The sequence below is a fragment of the Neofelis nebulosa genome, chromosome 6, assembly GCF_028018385.1.
Source record: "Neofelis nebulosa isolate mNeoNeb1 chromosome 6, mNeoNeb1.pri, whole genome shotgun sequence".
NCBI lineage: Eukaryota > Metazoa > Chordata > Mammalia > Carnivora > Felidae > Neofelis > Neofelis nebulosa.
Window position 1 is genome coordinate 100,751,693 of NC_080787.1, and position 17,789 is coordinate 100,769,481.

Below are 17,789 nucleotides of genomic sequence, written 5' to 3' on the forward strand. Positions count from 1 at the left end.
AGCCAGACCAACACTAAACCATCCTACACACCTAGAAACCTGATTGGAGGATTAACAGAACAATCTGCACAATCTGAGCCACAGAATTCAGCAGGTACGCGGCACGGAGAGGTGAACTTGGGGAGCAAGAAGGCACAGGAAGGGAGGTGCTTTTGCGAGCAGAGAGAGGACAGAGACTGGGGTGTGGCGGGGGGGGCGGAATACAGGAAAAGCACCCATCCCCAAAAGCAGCTGGAGAGAAAGTGGAAAATTGGAAACAGCCGCAGGGACTAAACTAAAAAGGGAGAAAGGAGAGGGTTTAAATTCCATTAATACTGTAAACAAGGGGAGCGCAAAGTCTGCAACTCCGCAGCTCGATACCTGGCGGTGCTCTGGTGGGAAGAGTGAATCCCCAGGAATAGAGTGGGGGACAGGAGGTTCTTGGGCCACACGGGGGAAAGCAGTTCCACTGCTGGAAAGACATTTGGTAGAGACTTTTGAAGCCACCTGGTCCCAGCAGACCCCAGAAAATGGCCACATATGCTGGTGCAGGAACAAGGTCATTAAGGGTGAAGTCTGGTGCCAGATGTGTGTTGTGATTTTCCATAATCCCTGAAATACTGCTGCTACACTATTTCACGAACTTTTTCTGGGGCAGGCTGGCACTTGACCGCAGTCTCTGGGCATCAGCAGCAGCAGGGTCCAGCAAGCATTCCTGGGTGCAGCCGGTATTCGGCCATTGCTCATTCGGCCATTGCCCAGTGAGACCCTCCTGCAGAGGGGCGGAACGGGTCAAAGTCGCAGTCCTTTGGAAGTAAAGGGTTGGGGAAAACAGCTGCAGCTGAGACAAAACTCGGGCGAGAGGTACTGCCTGGGGCCTGGTCACAGAGAGTGAAAAAGTAGGGAGTGGACAAAAGCTGAAGACAGAGGACAGGTGCGCGATTGCTGATCCAGGAGAACAGACTGGGCAGCTGGGTGACGCCATTTTTACCGCTCCTGCGCATGCACATACGCACCTACGAGCACCGCAACAATCCACCCCAGCAGGCTGACAGCGCCATCTAGTGGAGAGAAGAGCCATTACACTGAGCCCCGCCCACATGGGCCAACTTCACTCTTCAAGAACCCAAGTCTCATCGCCAGCTTAGTTTATGGACTATAAAGTGCTACATAGACTGACTTCTAGGGGAAAATGAAGTAATTTCAGTCCTACTTCAATCTGTTAGCAGGTCCATCTATTCTTTTCTTTCTTTTTTTTTCCTCTTTTACACTTCTTTCCTTTTTCTTGAATACAGAAAGAGAAAACATTCATTTTTATTTTCAATTTTTATTAAAAATATTTTCCTTTAATTTTTATTACTACATTTTTTACTTTTGTGTAAATTTTTTCAAATTCTATTTTACTTCCGTCATTTTATTTTAGGTTACTTCAGTGTATTCACCTTTTCAAATTTTCAAACGATTTCCTTTTTTTCTCTTTTTTCTCTTTTTTCTCATTTTTGTTTCTTTTTCTTGAATACAGAAAAAGAAAAAAATTCATATTTATTTTTAATTTTTATTAAAAATATTTTTCTTTAATTTTTCTTACTATATTCTTTACTTTTATGTATATTTTTTCAAATTCTATTTTATTCCCATCATCTCATTTTAGTCTACTTCAGTGTGTTCATTTTTTCAAATTCTCAAACGGTTTCCTTTTTTTTCTTGCTCCCCCCTTTTTTTTCTCTAATCTGTCAAATGATTTTCAACACCCAGACCAAAACACACCTAGGATCTAGCATCATTTATTCGATTTTTGTGAGTGTGTGTGTTTTTAATTTTTTAGTTTTCATTTTTTTTAATTTTAATTTTCTACCTCATTAATTCCTTTTCTCCCTTCAAAATGACAAAACGAAGGAATTCACCCTAAAAAAAAGAGCACGAAGAAACGACAGCCAGGGATTTAACCAACACAGATACAAGCAAGATGTCTGAACCAGAATTTAGAATTACAATAATAAGAATACTAGCTGGAGTCGAAAATAGATTAGAATCCCCTTCTGCGGAGACAAAAGAAGTAAAAAACAGCCAGAATGAAATTAAAAATGCTATAACTGAGATGCAATCATGGATGGATTCAGTGGCAACAAGGATGGATGAGGCAGAACAGAGAATCAGCGATATACAGGACAAACTTATAGAGAATAATGAAGCAGAAAAAAAGAGGGAGGTTAAGGCAAAAGAGCACGATTTAAGAATTAGAGAAATCAATGACTCATTAAAAAGAAACATCAGAATCATAGGGATCCCAGAAGAGGAAGAGAGACAAATAGGGGTAGAGGGGTTATATGAGCAAATCATAGCGGAAAACTTTCCTAACGTGGGGAAAGACACAGACATCAAAATCCAGGAAGCACAGAGGACCCGCATTAGATTCAACAAAAACTGACCATCAACAAGGCATATCGTAGTCAAATTCACAAAATACTCAGGCAAGGAGAGAATCATGAAAGCGCAAGGGAAAAAAAGTCCCTAACCTACAAGGGAAGACAGATCAGATTTGCAGCAGACCTATCCACAGAAATCTGGCAGGCCAGAAAGGAGTGGCAGGATATATTCAGTGTGCTGAATCCGAAAAATATGCAGCTAAGAATTCTTTATCCAGCAAGGCTGTCATTCAAAATAGAAGGAGAGATAAAGTTTCCCAGACAAAGAAAAATTAAAGGAGTTTATGACCACTAACCAGCCCTGCAAGAAATTTTAAGGGGGACTCTCTGAGGGGAGAAAATATGAAAAAATATATATATAAATAAATAAATACCAAAAGCATCAAAGATTGCAAAGGACCACAGAACACCACCAGAAACTCCAACTCTACAAGCATCATAATGGCAATAAATTTGTATCTTTCAGTACTCACTCTAAATGTCAACGGACTCAATGTTCCAATCAAAAGACATAGGATAACAGAATGGATAAGAAAACAAGATCCATCTATATGCTGTTTACAAGAGACCCACTTTAGACCTAAAGATACCTTCAGATTCAAAATAAAGGGATGGAGAACCATCTATCATGCTAATGGACAACAAAAGAAAGCCGGAGTAGCCATACTTACATCAGACAATCTAGACTTTAAAATAAAGACTGTATCAAGAGATGGAGAAGGGTGTTATATCATAATCAAGGGGTCTATCCACCAAGAAGACCGACCTAACAATTGTAAACATTTATGTGCCAAATGTGAGAGCACCCAAATAGATAAATCAATTGATCACAAACATAAAGAAACTCATCAATAGTAATACCATAATAGTAGGGGACTTCAACACTCCACTCAAAGCAATGGACAGATCATCTAATCAAAAAATCAACAAGGAAACAATGGCTCTGAATGATACACTGGACCAGATGGACTTAACAGATATATTCAGAACATTTCATCCTAAAGCAGCAGAATATACATTTTTCTCCAGTGCACATGGAACATCCTCCAGAATAGACCATATACTGGGACACAAATCAGCCCTAAGTAAGTACAAAAAGATCGAGACCATACGTGCATGTTTTCAGACCACAATGCTATGAAACTCGAAATCAACCACAAGAAAAAATTTGGAAAGGTAACAAATACTTGGAGACTGAAGAACACCTTACTAAAGAATGAATGGGCTAACCAAGCAGTTAAAGAGTAAATTAAAAGTATATGGAAGTCAATGAAAATGATAACACCACAACCCAAAACCTCTGGGATGCAGCAAAGGCAAGTATATAGCAATCCAGGCCTTCCTAAAGAAGGAAGAAAGATCTCAGATACACAACCTAACATTACGCCTTAAGGAGCTGGAAAAAGAACAGCAAATAAAACCCAAAAACAGCAGAATACAGGGAATAATAAAGATTAGAGCAGAAATTAATGCTATCGAAACCAAAAAAAACCAGTAGAACAGATCAATGAAACCAGAAGCTGGTCCTTTGAAAGAATTAACAAAATTGATAAACCCCTAGCCAGTTTGATCAAAAAGAAAAAGGAAAGGACTCAAATAAATAAAATCAAGAATGAAAGAGGAGAGATCACAACCAACAGAGCAGAAAGAAAAACAATAATAAGAGAATATTACAAGCAATTATATACCAATAAAATGGGCAATCTGGAAGAAATGGACAAATTCCTAGAAACATATACCCTACCAAAAATGAAACAGGAAGAAATAGAAAATTTGAACAGACCCATAACCAGTAAGGAAATCGAATTAGTAAGCAAAAATCTGCCAAAAAACAAGAGTCCAGGTCCAGATGGCTTTCCAGGGGAATTCTGCCAAACATTTAAGGAAGAGTTAACACCTATTCTCTTGAAGGTGTTCCAAAAAATACAAATGGAAGGAAAACTTCCAAACTCTTTCTATGAAGTCAGCATTACCTTGATTCCAAAACCTGACTAGACCCCACTAAAAAGGAGAACTATAGACCAATTTCCCTGATGAACATGGATGCAAAAATCCTCAACATGATATTAGCCAACTGGCTCCAACAATACATTAAAAAAATTATTCACCATGACCAACTGGGATTTATACCTAGGATGCAGGGCTGGATCAATATCTGCAAAACAACGTGATTCACCACATCAATAAAAGAAAGGACAAGAACCATATGATCCTTTCAATAGATGCAGAGAAAGCATTTGACAAAATACAGCATCCTTTCTTGATAAAAACCCTCAAGAAAGTAGGGATAGAAGGAGCATACCTTGAGATCATAAAAGCTATATATGAACAACCCAACGTTAATATCATCCTCAATGGGGAAAAACTGAGAGCTTCCCCCCTAAGGTCAGGAACAAGGCAGGGATGTCCATTCTCACCACTGTTATTCAACATAGTATTGGAAGTCTTAGCCTCTGCAGTCAGACAACACAAAGAAATAAAAAGCATCCAAATCGGCCAGGAGGAGGTCAAACTTTCACTCTTCACAAATAACATGATACTCTATATGGAAAACCCAAACGATTCCACCAAAAAACTGCTAGAACTGATTCATGAATTCAGCAAAGTTTCAGGATAATCAATGCACAGAAATCAGTTGCATTCCTATACACCAACACTGAAGCAACAGAAAGAGAAATCAAGGAATCAATCCCACTTACAGTTGCACCAAAAACCATAGAATACCTAGGAATAAATCTAACCAAAGAGGTGAAAAATCTATATGCTGAAAACTATAGAGAGCTTATGAAAGAAATTGAAGAAGACACAAAAAAATGGAAAAAGATTCCATGCTCCTGGATAGGAAGAACAAATATTGTTAAAATGTCAATACTACCCAAAGCAATCTACATATTCAATGCAATGCCTATCAAAATAACACCAGCATTCTTCACAGAGCTAGAACAAATAATCCTAAAATTTGTATGGAACCAGAAAAGATACCGAATAGCCAAAGCGATCTTGAAAAAGAAAACCAAAGCAGGAGGCATCACAATCCCAGACTTCAAGCTATACTACAGAGTTGTGATCATCAAGACAGTATGGTACTGGCACAAACAACAGACACTCAGATCAATGGAACAGAATAGAGAACCCAGAAATGGACCCACAAACATATGGCCAACTAATCTTTGACAGAGCAGGAAAGAATATCCAATGGAATAAAGACAGTCTCTTCAACAAGTGGTGCTGGGAAAACTGGACAGCAACATGCAGAAGAATGAACCTGGACCGCTTTCTTACACCATATACAAAAATAAACGCAAAATGGATGAAAGACCTAAATGTATGGCAGGAAGCCATCAAAATCCTCGAGGAGAAAGCAGGCAAAACCTCTTCAATCTTGGCCACAGCAACTTCTTACTCAACATGTCTCCAGAGGCAAGGGAAACAAAAGCAAAAATGAACTAATGGGACCTCATCAAAATAAAAAGCTTCTGCACAGTGAAGGAAACAATCAGCAAAACTAAAAGGCAACTGACAGAATGGGAGAAGATATTTGCAAATGACATATCAGATAAAGGGTTAGTATCCAAAATCTATAAAGAACTTATCAAACTCAACACCCAAAAAACAGATAATCCAGTGAAGAAACGGGCAAAAGACATGAATAGACACTTCTCCAAAGAAGACATCCAGATGGCCAACCGACACATGAAAAAATGCTCAGCATCATTCATCATCAGGGAAATACAAAGCAAAACCACAATGAGATACCACCTTACACCTGTCAGAATGGCTAACATTAACAACTCAAGCAACAACAGATGTTGGCAAGGATGTGGAGAAAGAGGATCTCTTTTGCATTGTTGGTGGGAATGCAAGCTGGTGCAGCCACTCTGGAAAACAGTATGAAGGTTCCTCAAAAAACTAAAAATAGAAATACCCTATGACCCAGCAATTGCACTACTAGGCATTTATCCAAGGGATACAGGTGTGCTGTTTTGAAGGGACACATGCACCCCTGTGTTTATAGCAACACTATCAACAATAGCCAAAGTATGGAAAGAGCCCAAATGTCCACTGATGGATGAATGGATACAGAAGATGTGGTGTATATATATACAACGAAGTATTATGTGGCAATCAAAAAGAATGAAATCTTGCCATTTGCAACTATGTGGGTGGAACTGGAGGGTCTTATGCTAAGTGAAATTAGTCAGAGAAAGACAAAAATCATATAACTTCACTCATATGAGGACTTTAAGAGACAAAACAGATGAACATAAGGGAAGGGAAACAAAAATAATATAAAACCAGGGAGGGGGACAAAACAGAAGAGACTCATAAATATGGAGAACAAACTGAGGGTTACTGGAGGGGTTGTGGGAGGGGGGATGGGCTAAATGGGTAAGGGGCACTAAGGAATCTACTCCTGAAATCATTGTTGCACTATATGCTAACTAATTTGGATGTAAATTAAAAACAATTAAAATTAAAATTAAAAAAAGAAAGAAGCAGAAAAATGAAAAAAAGAAAAGAAAGATGTCTAAACTCCTAGCGGACTCTAAATTATTTCTTTCTGTTAACCATATGGCATGCGTTCCTATCCTTGGTGTGATGCTCTCTCTGTCATTTCAAAAGAACAACTACAATCTTGTTTTCTTTCATTCTGAGGCACCATATTGAATTTACCAATAAGCTGGTACCTCTAGTGTCATTCTTGGACCAGCAGCCTCGTACACACCCTCAGATCCATGGCTTCCCAGGCTGCCTAGGTCCTGTATGTGAGGTGGTTTCCAGTGATAAGGATGTGCCTTGGCATCTCTCTAAAATGCACCCATTCTCCAAGGTGGCCCATACTCTCCTGCTTCAGACTTTCCCTCTCCACTCACTGACCCTCCCTTCTCTCAACGCCTTCACCCCCCCCCCCATTGCCTGCACCTCCGGTTGCAGTAGGCACCAATGGAATGATGGCTCATGTCGTTTTCTCATTGTTTCATGCACATAAATGACTTCTGTGCATTCCTCGAGGCCAGGGGCCATGTTTTATACGTCACTCTGCTCTTCACAGCAGCCGGTGCAATCCTGCACCCACAGAGTGCACCTGGCACTGGAGGCAGCACCATTCACCATGGAGTCTACCATCTCACCTAAGCTAACAGCCCACAGCTGAGGTCACAGGTGTGCTTTCATCTCTGTAAATTTTGAATAGAAATATATCAACATAATGGAACACGTTGATGGTCAATGAAACCTTCATACCATAAGAAGAAGGACAGTAAAACAATCTGTGAAACGGAGAAAGAGAACTTAATACACGTTTTCCCCAATTCCGACGCAAAAATTGGGCCAACAAAAGCCAGAGCCAACATTCATGGGTACTCACCCCTGGCACTCACATTTTGCTTCCTGATACTAGTCTCCACTTTAAATAAAACCAAGACTCCTTAAAGATAGCGTGTGCCATATCGTGGGGACAGAGAAAGGTTAGGAACAGCTTGAAACATCTTATTGTTACCACCGGCACAAGGATGATTTTAAGAATATCAGGGGTGTTGCTAGAGGGCAAAGAAGAAAGTTGTAAACATGTATGAATCAATAACAGCAACTACAACAGCAATGGTAATATAATAAATTGAAATAATCGTTCGTGAAAAGCTAGGAGTTCTTTCCGATACTTAGAAACCTAAGCTAAAGTGTACCAAACTTTGGCTGCAATCAATAGAAGAGTGAATAGAATAAAATATAATTAATTTTTGTTGATTTTTTTAAATATGGGAGAGTGTATCTCTAGGTACTTTATTCCATTAATTATGTACCAATATGCCGTTGTCTCTACCAGTCTTAATAGGAAAGATATAAAGAAACTGTAAATAAGACAACTTGTCCTGGAAAAATAGGAACTGATCCAGGAACAAAAAGGACCAGTTAGTTCCAGTTGTCCCACATAACAACCAGGTAGAAAGCAGGTTCAACAGAATGTTCAAAGGTGATGAATCTGTTAAAAGTCTTGAGGGTAGTTGTCATGTGCAGACTTGTTCCCTCAACCCCCTGAAAAGAGGCTCCTAGAGGTGCCTAGCACATAGAAGGAGACTTCAGGACAGCGATGTCTCCTCCACAGGTAGGGCTCCCAACTCTGCTGTTGGGTCAGGTGCAGGGGCGGGGTGGTTCCTGCTTCCTGCAAGCAGCCATCTGCTGTGAGGGCAGACTTGAAAAGTCTGTCAAATCTACTCCACCCTTGGCTGAACTTAGAAAAGCCCCTCCCTCCCACACACTGGAACCTTTACTGCACCCAGTAAGGGTGCAGCCGCCAGGGTGATAGAGAGCCAAGGTTCATATATATAAGGGGAGGGAGGAAAGGTACCTAAAGCAAGAGTAGAGAATATGCACAGTGAAGTGGGAAGAACGCCATTCCAATCTGTAAGATTTGGAGAAACTTTAGAACATTTGAACATGAGAGACAGGCAGACCAGAGCAATGAATAATTCATTGGCAGGATTGCTGCTCAGCTGTAGCCTAAATCTACCTCTTTTCTGGGACCTGCCAGTCCCCTCAGCCAGCACAAGAAGAAGAGAGAAGCTGCTTTTAACACCAGCACCACAATTGGGGCCCACGGGCCTGGAGCAGCTCCTCAGGTGAGCCTCAGAGAGCAAGGGAAAGCAGGTGCCATGCCTGGGACGGACTAGATGCCACCTCCTTGTTGCAGGTGCCCATCTCTTTTCTCTAATCAAGTCCCCCACACAGACAGGCCTTCCTCCACTTCAGGTGACATCCCCAGAGAAGACAGCGCTCTGGAGATTCCAGGAGTTGGCCCTTGGCCCGTCATCCTCAGCTGGCTGCTGGCTGGATTTGCCCAATGCGAGGTGCCGGTCTGAGTTCAAAGGCTGCCGGTTGGCATGGATGAAGCCAAGGAATCTGGCTTTGCTTCACTAAGTCTCTGCCAGAAACTTCTCCCCAGTGGCTTTAGCTCTGGCTCGGTTACCTGGTCTGCCTTCTGCAACACCACTTCCTCCCTCTCCCCCTCCAGCCTAGGGATGGTTGCAACCACCAGGACTGGGGCTGATTTTCCAGTCTCCTGTTTTGGCTCTTCATCACCGTGTGACCATTTCCCTGGATTAAATACCCAGTGTCTTAAGTACGAAAGAGATTTCCTAGTTAGACCCCAACAGACGTACATGGAAAAGGATGGCATCTGCCTGCTCTGTAAGTCAGGTCAATTAATGACCAGGCAGAATGGGCGCTTTGTAAGAAAGCCTCCTTTGGGAATTCCCTATCTTTTCCGCTATCCCAAAGGACGGAGTCTGTCTACCTATGGCCACACGTGGGGCCATGCCTACATACAAACCCATGGGTTGTGAGAAGAAACTGGGGGGGAGGGGAGCGATAGGATGTTCTCTGCCATTGCTGTGGTCAGCAGAATCATGGCTACGTAAAATGAGAGCAAATGACCTTCAGGATAAATGTTTACATTTACACAGTAGCATGTATGGCATGTTATTACACGGTGGGTGAGGAAGACACACAAATATATACACACGTATGCATGCATATACACTTCTACATGCTTGAAATATCTCTGGAAATGCTTAAAGGTGGTAGCAGTTGTCTCTTGGAGGTGGGAGGTGTGGGAGGGCTGGGATCTAGGGACTGGAGAGGGAAAGGGACTTTTCTCTGCACACTGTTTTCCACCTGCTGTATTTTGTGTGTATTCAAAATTATAAAAACAGGGGCGCCTGGGTGGCTCAGTCGGTTGAGCGTCCAACTTCAGCTCAGGTCATGAACTCACAGTTCGTGAGTTCAAGCCCTGCGTCAGGCTCTGTGCTGACAGCTCAGAGCCTGGAGCCTGCTTCCGACTCTGTGTCTCCCTCTCTCTCTGCTCCTCCCCTGCTCACACTCTGTCTCTCTCTCTCAAAAATAAATAAAGATTTTTTAAAAATTTTTTTATATAAAAACAAACGAATGAAAATCTACGACCTCTTCCAGAGAGTGGCTCTGCCATCTGTGGGCACTGACCAGCCAGGGCCAGCCGCACCAGCATGTAGGAGGTTAGATGGGCCAGGTGCTCTGAACCCTGGAAGGGCTATACAGCACAAGCAACATGTGACACGTGGGTGCTACACTCATCACGTGCCAGGGTTGTGAGCATTTATTTGCACTGCACACCAGGACACCAAATAACTGCAAAGACGTGATCGATCAGATCAACAACCACTTCAGTGGGAGTTCATAGTACATACGGCATAGAATTAGGTGCTAGTGGAAACGACTGTGGACTTACAAGGTCGACCTCCAGTCCTAGCTCAGCTCCTAATCAGCTGAGCGATGGGGACAGGTCACTCAACCTCTGGGCCTCTGCCCCTTGTCTGCACAGGTTTAGATCTCTAAACTCCCTGTTGAGTAAAACTGGCAGAGTCAATCAGTAAAGAGGCAACAAGCCCTTGTCCAGTTCACTTTCTTACTTACATAGACAGAAAAGCAAGAGGAGTGCCAGCTCCCCCCGTGTCCCTTGTCTCACAGGATGACACAGAAACAAAAGGGGCCAGATGACTGCAGTATGAAAGGTGTAGCCGAGGAGCGGGCTCAGAGTCTGTAGCTGTACTCTGAAGGAGAGCCAAGCAAAAGCCCCACAGCTCATCGGCACCCAGGAGGCAATGAGAAACTGTCCTACAACAGCCTCGTGGGCAGTTAGGGACCAGGAAGCGGCTCCATGCTCCAAGAGGGATTCTGCCTGGATTCACGAGGATTCTGCCAGGACTTAGGTCGTGTGTGGTCACGCCTTGCCTGAGCGGCCTATGTGGAGATGTGTGAAGTCTCCAAGGTGCCATGATGGAGCCATGGCACCCCCACTTTGAGAGGTCCCCTCCCGCTTTGAGAGGTCCACCACTTACTAGGGGAGAAGAGATACATGTACATGTACAATATCGGGCAGGAGCACAGCTCTGAAGCAACGCATATTCTCAGGATGAGGACGAAGAGCCCAGAAGAGGTCCTGTGGGGCTGAGGTTCTTGGGGGCCACAGGATGATGAAGGGAAAGCCAGAGCTTGGGGCCTGCCAGCTCCTCTCCACCCCCCTCACCAGGTCTTTGCAGCGGGCACTCCCTGAGGGATCTGTGCACCCTCCCCCTTTGCTACTGACCTTAGGGGACATGCAAGCCGAAGGGCTCCCCTGTGTGCAGCCCCTGCAGTTTATCCCCATCGCCTGGCTCATTCCAGAAGGCTTTCAGGGGCTTGAGCGGAATAATAAAAGTGGCCTGCTTCCAATCTGAATGAAAGGTAGAAGAGAACTCATGGTAAGTCAATCACAAAGGTTCTCCTCGGCCACCTCTACTTTGGGGCCTCCAGTCACGGTTTTTCTCTAAGGCTGGCGTCGGGGAAGGGGTGTTGGCTGACCTTTGCTCAGCTTTTCAAGAGAGCTCTATCTCTAGCCTCTCTTCAAAAAGCATCAGCTTCTGCCTGGAATGAGAAGACGTTCCCCTGGCTAGATGAAAAGGAATCACCTTCAAAGACTAGTGTGCCTCTCAAGGAGGTGGCTTCCCAAAGGGTCCTCCCCTACCCCTCTGCCTGGACAGAAAGTTTCTATTCTGTCTCCCCCTCTGTGGCTGTGACTGAACAATTTCGACCACAGCACCCCCAACATGACATTCCACTTATTTGTGACTTTGTCCATCTCTCCCAATATACTTGAGCTACTTGAAGGAAATGCTATGTCTTGATCAATGTATTCTGGCTATTTCCGTGTCTGGCACATCTTAGGGATTTGACAAATGTTTATCGAATGAATGAATGAATGAGTGGCAACCCAAGCCCTCTTCTCTGACTTCTCTCACTCCCCAGCACTGAGGCAGCAGGATCCAGCCCAAGGTGCTTGGCTCCACCAGGCTCGGCCCGTGGGTGATAACCGCTTTCTAACGAGGCCATGCCAGCAAGACATAGTGTGCCACATGCTGCCAAGATGGGCCTTCATCTATTTCACCTCTATAATCTTCCCCCAAAACTCTGTGACATAAGCATTATTGCCCTTGGTTTACGGATGAGGCTCTGAAGCCCAAGGAGCTCGCGTGAGATCGCCTATCCGTGAGCAGAACTCAGATTCCACCCCAGGGCTCCTTGCACAAATCCCTACCACTGCCTGCCAGGGTCAGCCCCGGAGAGCAGGTAAGGAGCCGGCAATGGGGCTGGTTAGGGGGACAGGAGGGAAACCTGACCCTCCAAGCCACATCGCCATGTCCTCCAGGACATAAAGAAATGGCACCAATACTACACGAACGGCTAGGTGGCTAAGACAACCCAGCCACCTGCTGAGCCTGCGATGACTGGAGGGAGAGAAGAGCACATGTGTTTAATCAGTACCTACGACGTACAGACCGACCCCAGCTTTTTAAAGGTTTATTTATTTGTTTTCAGTGGGTGGCAAGGGGCAGACAGAGAGAGGGAGAGAGGGAGAGGGCTCTGTGCAGGGAGCGCACAACCTGATGTGGGGCTCGATCTCACAAACCGTGAGATCATGACCTGAGCCCAAATCGAGAGTCGGAGGCTCAACCGACTGAGTCACCCAGGCGCCCCTAGACCAACCCGCATGTTTGTCAAGGCTTGTTAAAGAGTAGCTGTGGGCAGCAATAGGACAGCACTGGCTGGAAGACACTTGTCTCTGCTAGGAGCTGGAGCCAGCGGCTTCCTGTCAGTGGCAGAACTCACACCCAACAGTGTAAGGAAAGGCACTTTTTAGGGCAGCTACAAGTATTTCTTTCTTTTTTCGCAAACCACTACTTCCTGTTTTGTTCTCTCTTTGCACTTCACATTGAGTTTTGAGAAAGCACTCGTGGTTTGGTGTTCTGGTTGTTTCTAGTTCGGTCTTTATCTACAAGGCAAACTCTCTTTTCAAAATGATTTTCTGTAATATAAACCAACTGTAGGCCTAGGTTCCTTTCAAATAGTTTGCTAAGAAACATTCTTAAAGCTTTAACAATAAAACAATAAGATTCAAATAGCACAAATCACAACTCTCCAAGTCAATGCCTTGTGGTGGGAATCCATTCACCAGTCTTGGGGATTTGTGAATTCCCCAAGGCTTCTTGAGGCAGTAACCTTTCCGTGGCAGACATTTTCCCGCAAATTTCCCGGCACAAAGTTGTTCACACTGAAGGGTAGCAATGGGTAACAATAATATCTTCCTTATGATGCTCTCCACAAAACATTAAGTGTCTAAGACACATTGTTAGCGCTATGTAATGAATGTAGCAACTTGACTTTGCCTTCAAAGAACTCACTGTCTAAGAAAGTTGCACACTTTGGACCCATGTATGTAAGATAAGTCCTCAGCAGAAAACAAATATGGAAACAACCCAGGAACCGACACCCCCACCTCTTGTGCAAGTCAAAGAGAGAGAGATGCCTTTTAGAGATGAAAGACAGCAAACGCAGATAACCTGAAACTGATTTTATTCCTCAGTGTTTGGTAAATGAGAGCTTTGCTTCCTCGATGGACAGGAGCACGTTTCTGTGGTTGAGGGGTCAGAGAGGCAAGCAGGTGATCCGGGGCCAGTAAGTAGGGATCAGGAGAGTCAGCTTCGAATCACAGAAGGAAGGAAGCAGAGTGGCAGCGTGACTCTCGGGAATCAGTGTCCTGGTCACACAGCCAGGCTCCCATGAAGATCCGATGAGAAAACAACCATGAGAACCCCTCATAATCTGCAAAGCCCTGTGCGACATAAATTACTGCTGTTGCCAGACAAGTAATTCTTTTCTTCGGTTCCCTCTGCAAAGAAGAGGTTGCCAATAAGAACTCTATTTCCCGAGCAACCTGTTTGCGGGGTCCCCAAAGACAGCACACAACGAAAGCGTTCGTTTTTATCTAGCGCGCTGAAAAAGGACACCCAAATGTGTCTGGAGAACACCACACTCCTCACCTCTTCCCACAGGGCATCGTAGAGCGCTGTCTCCCATCTAGATTATACCTGCTTCCTGGTGTGAGGCCGCTGCTGACACTGTGGCATTGGGAGGTTCTACAGCTCTCTAGAAAGCCATGAGGCGGAGAGGTGGGGTGGATCACCACACCACCTGCACATGTAGTCGTCACAGGCTGATTCACTCTCCCCGCTTATTTCACAGAGAAAAACCCCAGGGTCTTCAAATATTAGGAGTGCGAACTATCAGCACGTCTGTGAAGAGAAGGGAGGGCTGGAACAAGGGAACTTTCCCCAGATGGTTTTTCTCTAACTTAAAGGGAGGAAAACAAAATCTCCCTTTTGTTAGCAGTCTCCTAATTTGCTTCTGACCACCCAGGATCACAAAGGCTTCTCAATTGTCCTGTTAAGTGTGGTCACAGCATCATCCCATCCCGGGCATGGTAAGCAGGTCACTGCTTCTCTGACCAGCGTCCCCCAAAGGCTACACTTATACAGACTGGTGGCCCCATGGGCTTCCTGGAACTACAAGACCAGGGTCAAAAAGCAACTTCTTGGGTCCTCAGAAGGGAAACGCTGTCCAGAAATGGACTCTTCCCACCTGTCTCATCCCTTGCATCATCTGACAAATATTTTCTGGGCACCTACTGTGTGCCAGGCTCTGTGCAGAGACCACAGGGGACATGGAGATGAGCCCAGGAAGATCCCGTTCCCAGACACTCTCAGGAGGAGGGAAGGAAAGCAGAGCATACAGGTCGCCAGGTGTCCTTGACTTCCAGCCTTTCCTCATTTACAAACTGCCCCCCCACACACAGACACAGGCCTGTGCACACACCTGTGACCCCTTCCAGGGGGGGTCCCACTGGCATGTGGTACGGCTGAATCCTCCACGCCTGTGCTGTTAGCACACAGCTTCTCAGTCTCAGTCTCCCAGGATGGCTCTGAGCCCAGTGACACTCGCAGGTCACTCAAGCAGGTGAAGCGGTCACAGCACACCGTCCAGACAAAGTGGTAGGCAGTGACCACAAAGACAGATCGCTGCGGGCCGGGCCTGCCAGCCCGTGGCAAAACAGCCAAGTTTATCTCTCAGGTCTTCCCTGACCAAGCCCTTCTCCCCGCAGAGCACCCCAGCCTTGGGACACAGCCCCTCGTCAGCTGTTTCCCTCACACTTGCATCCTCTTGGCTCCCTCCAGCGCAGTCTCTGGTAGACACGGTTGTGCACAGGGCCCTGCTGAAGGACCAACAAAGCAACCGATAGCAGATGAATGAATAAATGAACTAATAAAGCAGATATGCATGCATCTGTTACTTTGTTGAATTCTCACTGCAAGTTTTTAAGGCGAGTGTTGCTAGGTACCCCCATTATACAGACAAAGAGTCTGTCAAATCTACACTGGTGATGACTCAGAAAAGCTCCGTGTCTTGTCAGAGGTCACACAGCTAATGTGCAGTCCAGCCTGTCTCCGCAGGCACCTGGTTATTAACAGGATGCTGAGCCCCAAGGAGTGTCCTCTCCCAAGGCTTTTCTTCTGGCCCAGAGATACTGCCTTTTAAAAGCTGACTCCTGCAGACTAGAAGACTTGCACACAGCCCGAGACAAGTCAGTGAGGTTATTACCACCATATCTGGGCTGGGCGAAAGCTTCTGGGACCTCTTGTGGCCTTGCACACAGTGAATCCTCAGCAAACATGATTTGATTGACTCATAAAAGGAAAGGGAGGGAAGAGTGCATTATAACAATGCAATTGTGGTCTTCCACTTCTTGGTTGCTAAAGGAAAGGTCAAAAAAGGAAAAAGAGAACCACTCTTTTGTCTTACTCCTCTCCAGTGGCTTAGCAGTCAGCAAACAGGGGCTTCCTGGATAACTTTCCAAATCCTCTCCCCTTCTCAAAGGTCTCCTGAGGCCATATAACAACAGTTAAATCAATTCTTAATTAGCGTTCAAAGTTTACCTTTTGAAAAATCCGCATCTATATGAATATTTATTGAATGCTTACAAGGTGCAACGCATTTGTGTCAGGCCCTGGAGATACAAAGGGGCATCAGGACACGATGCAAACAGAAAAACGCTTGCAGCCGGCAGCATGCCTAATCTAGGACAAGCCTTTCATACTGGCAGAAAGAAGGCAGGAAGAAAAGTCTCAGCAGAAGTCAAAACACAGAAGGAGCTGACAGTCACAAAAAGCACTAAAGAATACAGGGATGTGTCGTTTGTTGGGTTAATTTTTATTTTTCAGACTAGGCAGAACAAGGACAGAATTAGCCTACTGCTCAAAATAGACTGGGGAGTACTCAAGTGGCAGTGACATGCCAGAAACTATTTGTTTCTATCGGTTTAGGACAGAAAAGCAAAGGATCTCAAACTGGAAGCAGTGGAACGCAGCACAGAGAGGGGAGGCAGGGATATTGATAAACTGCTGATCACTCCAGTGAGCTCAAATCTCTTCCGGCTCAGACAAAACATCCCCTTGGGTGCTGCAGGAGTTTACAAAGAGGGTCTCAGAGCTGTGGTTGGAAATTTTCAAGAATCATAGATGGGAGAGCAGCACTGAAAGAGCGGAGGGGCATAGTGCATCCCATATTTCAAAACAGGTTGGTTTCTGGATGTGGAAATTAGTAAGCTCTTATAAAAGAAAGTGGTAGTCACTAATATTGGAACATTGGCTTTCTAAGAGCAAATCCCCTTGGAGTTTAAGGCTTCACCTAGCTAGATGTACTTGTGAAAGGGGGTAGAAATTAGGTTGGAAATCAGAGGAATGCTATAACCATGGCCTGTGTTGGTTGCCACAGGTATTTGACAAAATTTCCCAAGAATATCTCATGGATCAGTTAGTTAACAGGATAATGCTTTTGGGTACAATCATAACTAAAGATATACCACCCAGGCCCCAAGTTGCATGATTAATGATAACACCAACCTGCTGGTTGTCTCTAATGGTACACCACAGCCTCCAGTTATATTCTCCCTGGGGACATGGATGAAGATTTAGAAGACAGGCCTATCAAATAAGCAGACGACACACGTCTAGGAGGGACACTGATGCCACAGGTTACAGAATTAAGGTTCAAAATGTCTTACTCAGATGGACCAACTCAAGCAAATGAAAGCTTAAAAGGATAAAATAGCTACTATCTTGCTCACAGATATACCAGGAGAGACCTGACAGGAAAAGTTTCCTGTGGGGAAAAGATCTAGGAATTTTAGTTAATAACAAGTCTTATTTAGGCTATGGGGTGGCCCATTTTATCAAAAACCTCATAGCAATATAAATTGCATAGTGTCCAGATCAAGGGAAACAATACCCCTGTTGTCTGCAGAACACCCGGAGTTTTACACCTGTTTCTGGGATGAGAATTAGAAGAAATATTGCATCCAAAAGGGGAGAGATTGGGGCATATGGAGACTTCCCTTTGTGGAGCAGAAGTAACTAAGGACGTTTAGCCTGGAGGAGAGACAGATTATCCCGGGTGGCATTGCAAGGCAGAAGCAGGATACCT

At 44.6% G+C, this 17,789-nt stretch overlaps 1 protein-coding gene across 8 annotated transcripts in view; it reads right to left on the reverse strand.

The window, feature by feature from the left end:
• Window positions 1–17,789, reverse strand: part of SCML4 (Scm polycomb group protein like 4) — a 124,467-nt gene that overhangs the window by 74,576 nt on the left and 32,102 nt on the right. For 2 of the 8 annotated variants that reach the window (XR_009263187.1, XM_058734869.1), the window contains exon 1: window positions 14,294–14,596. The exons of 3 other annotated variants lie outside the window; for them this stretch is intronic. Coding sequence is in view for 2 of the 5 variants with exons in the window: in XM_058734869.1 (XP_058590852.1) it covers window positions 14,294–14,330 (37 nt within the window). In the remaining 3 variants the exon portion in view is untranslated. Of the gene's footprint in view, window positions 1–14,293; window positions 14,613–17,789 lie in introns of those variants that run through there. 3 more of the 8 variants (XR_009263188.1, XM_058734875.1, XM_058734874.1) reach the window with 3 other exon arrangements.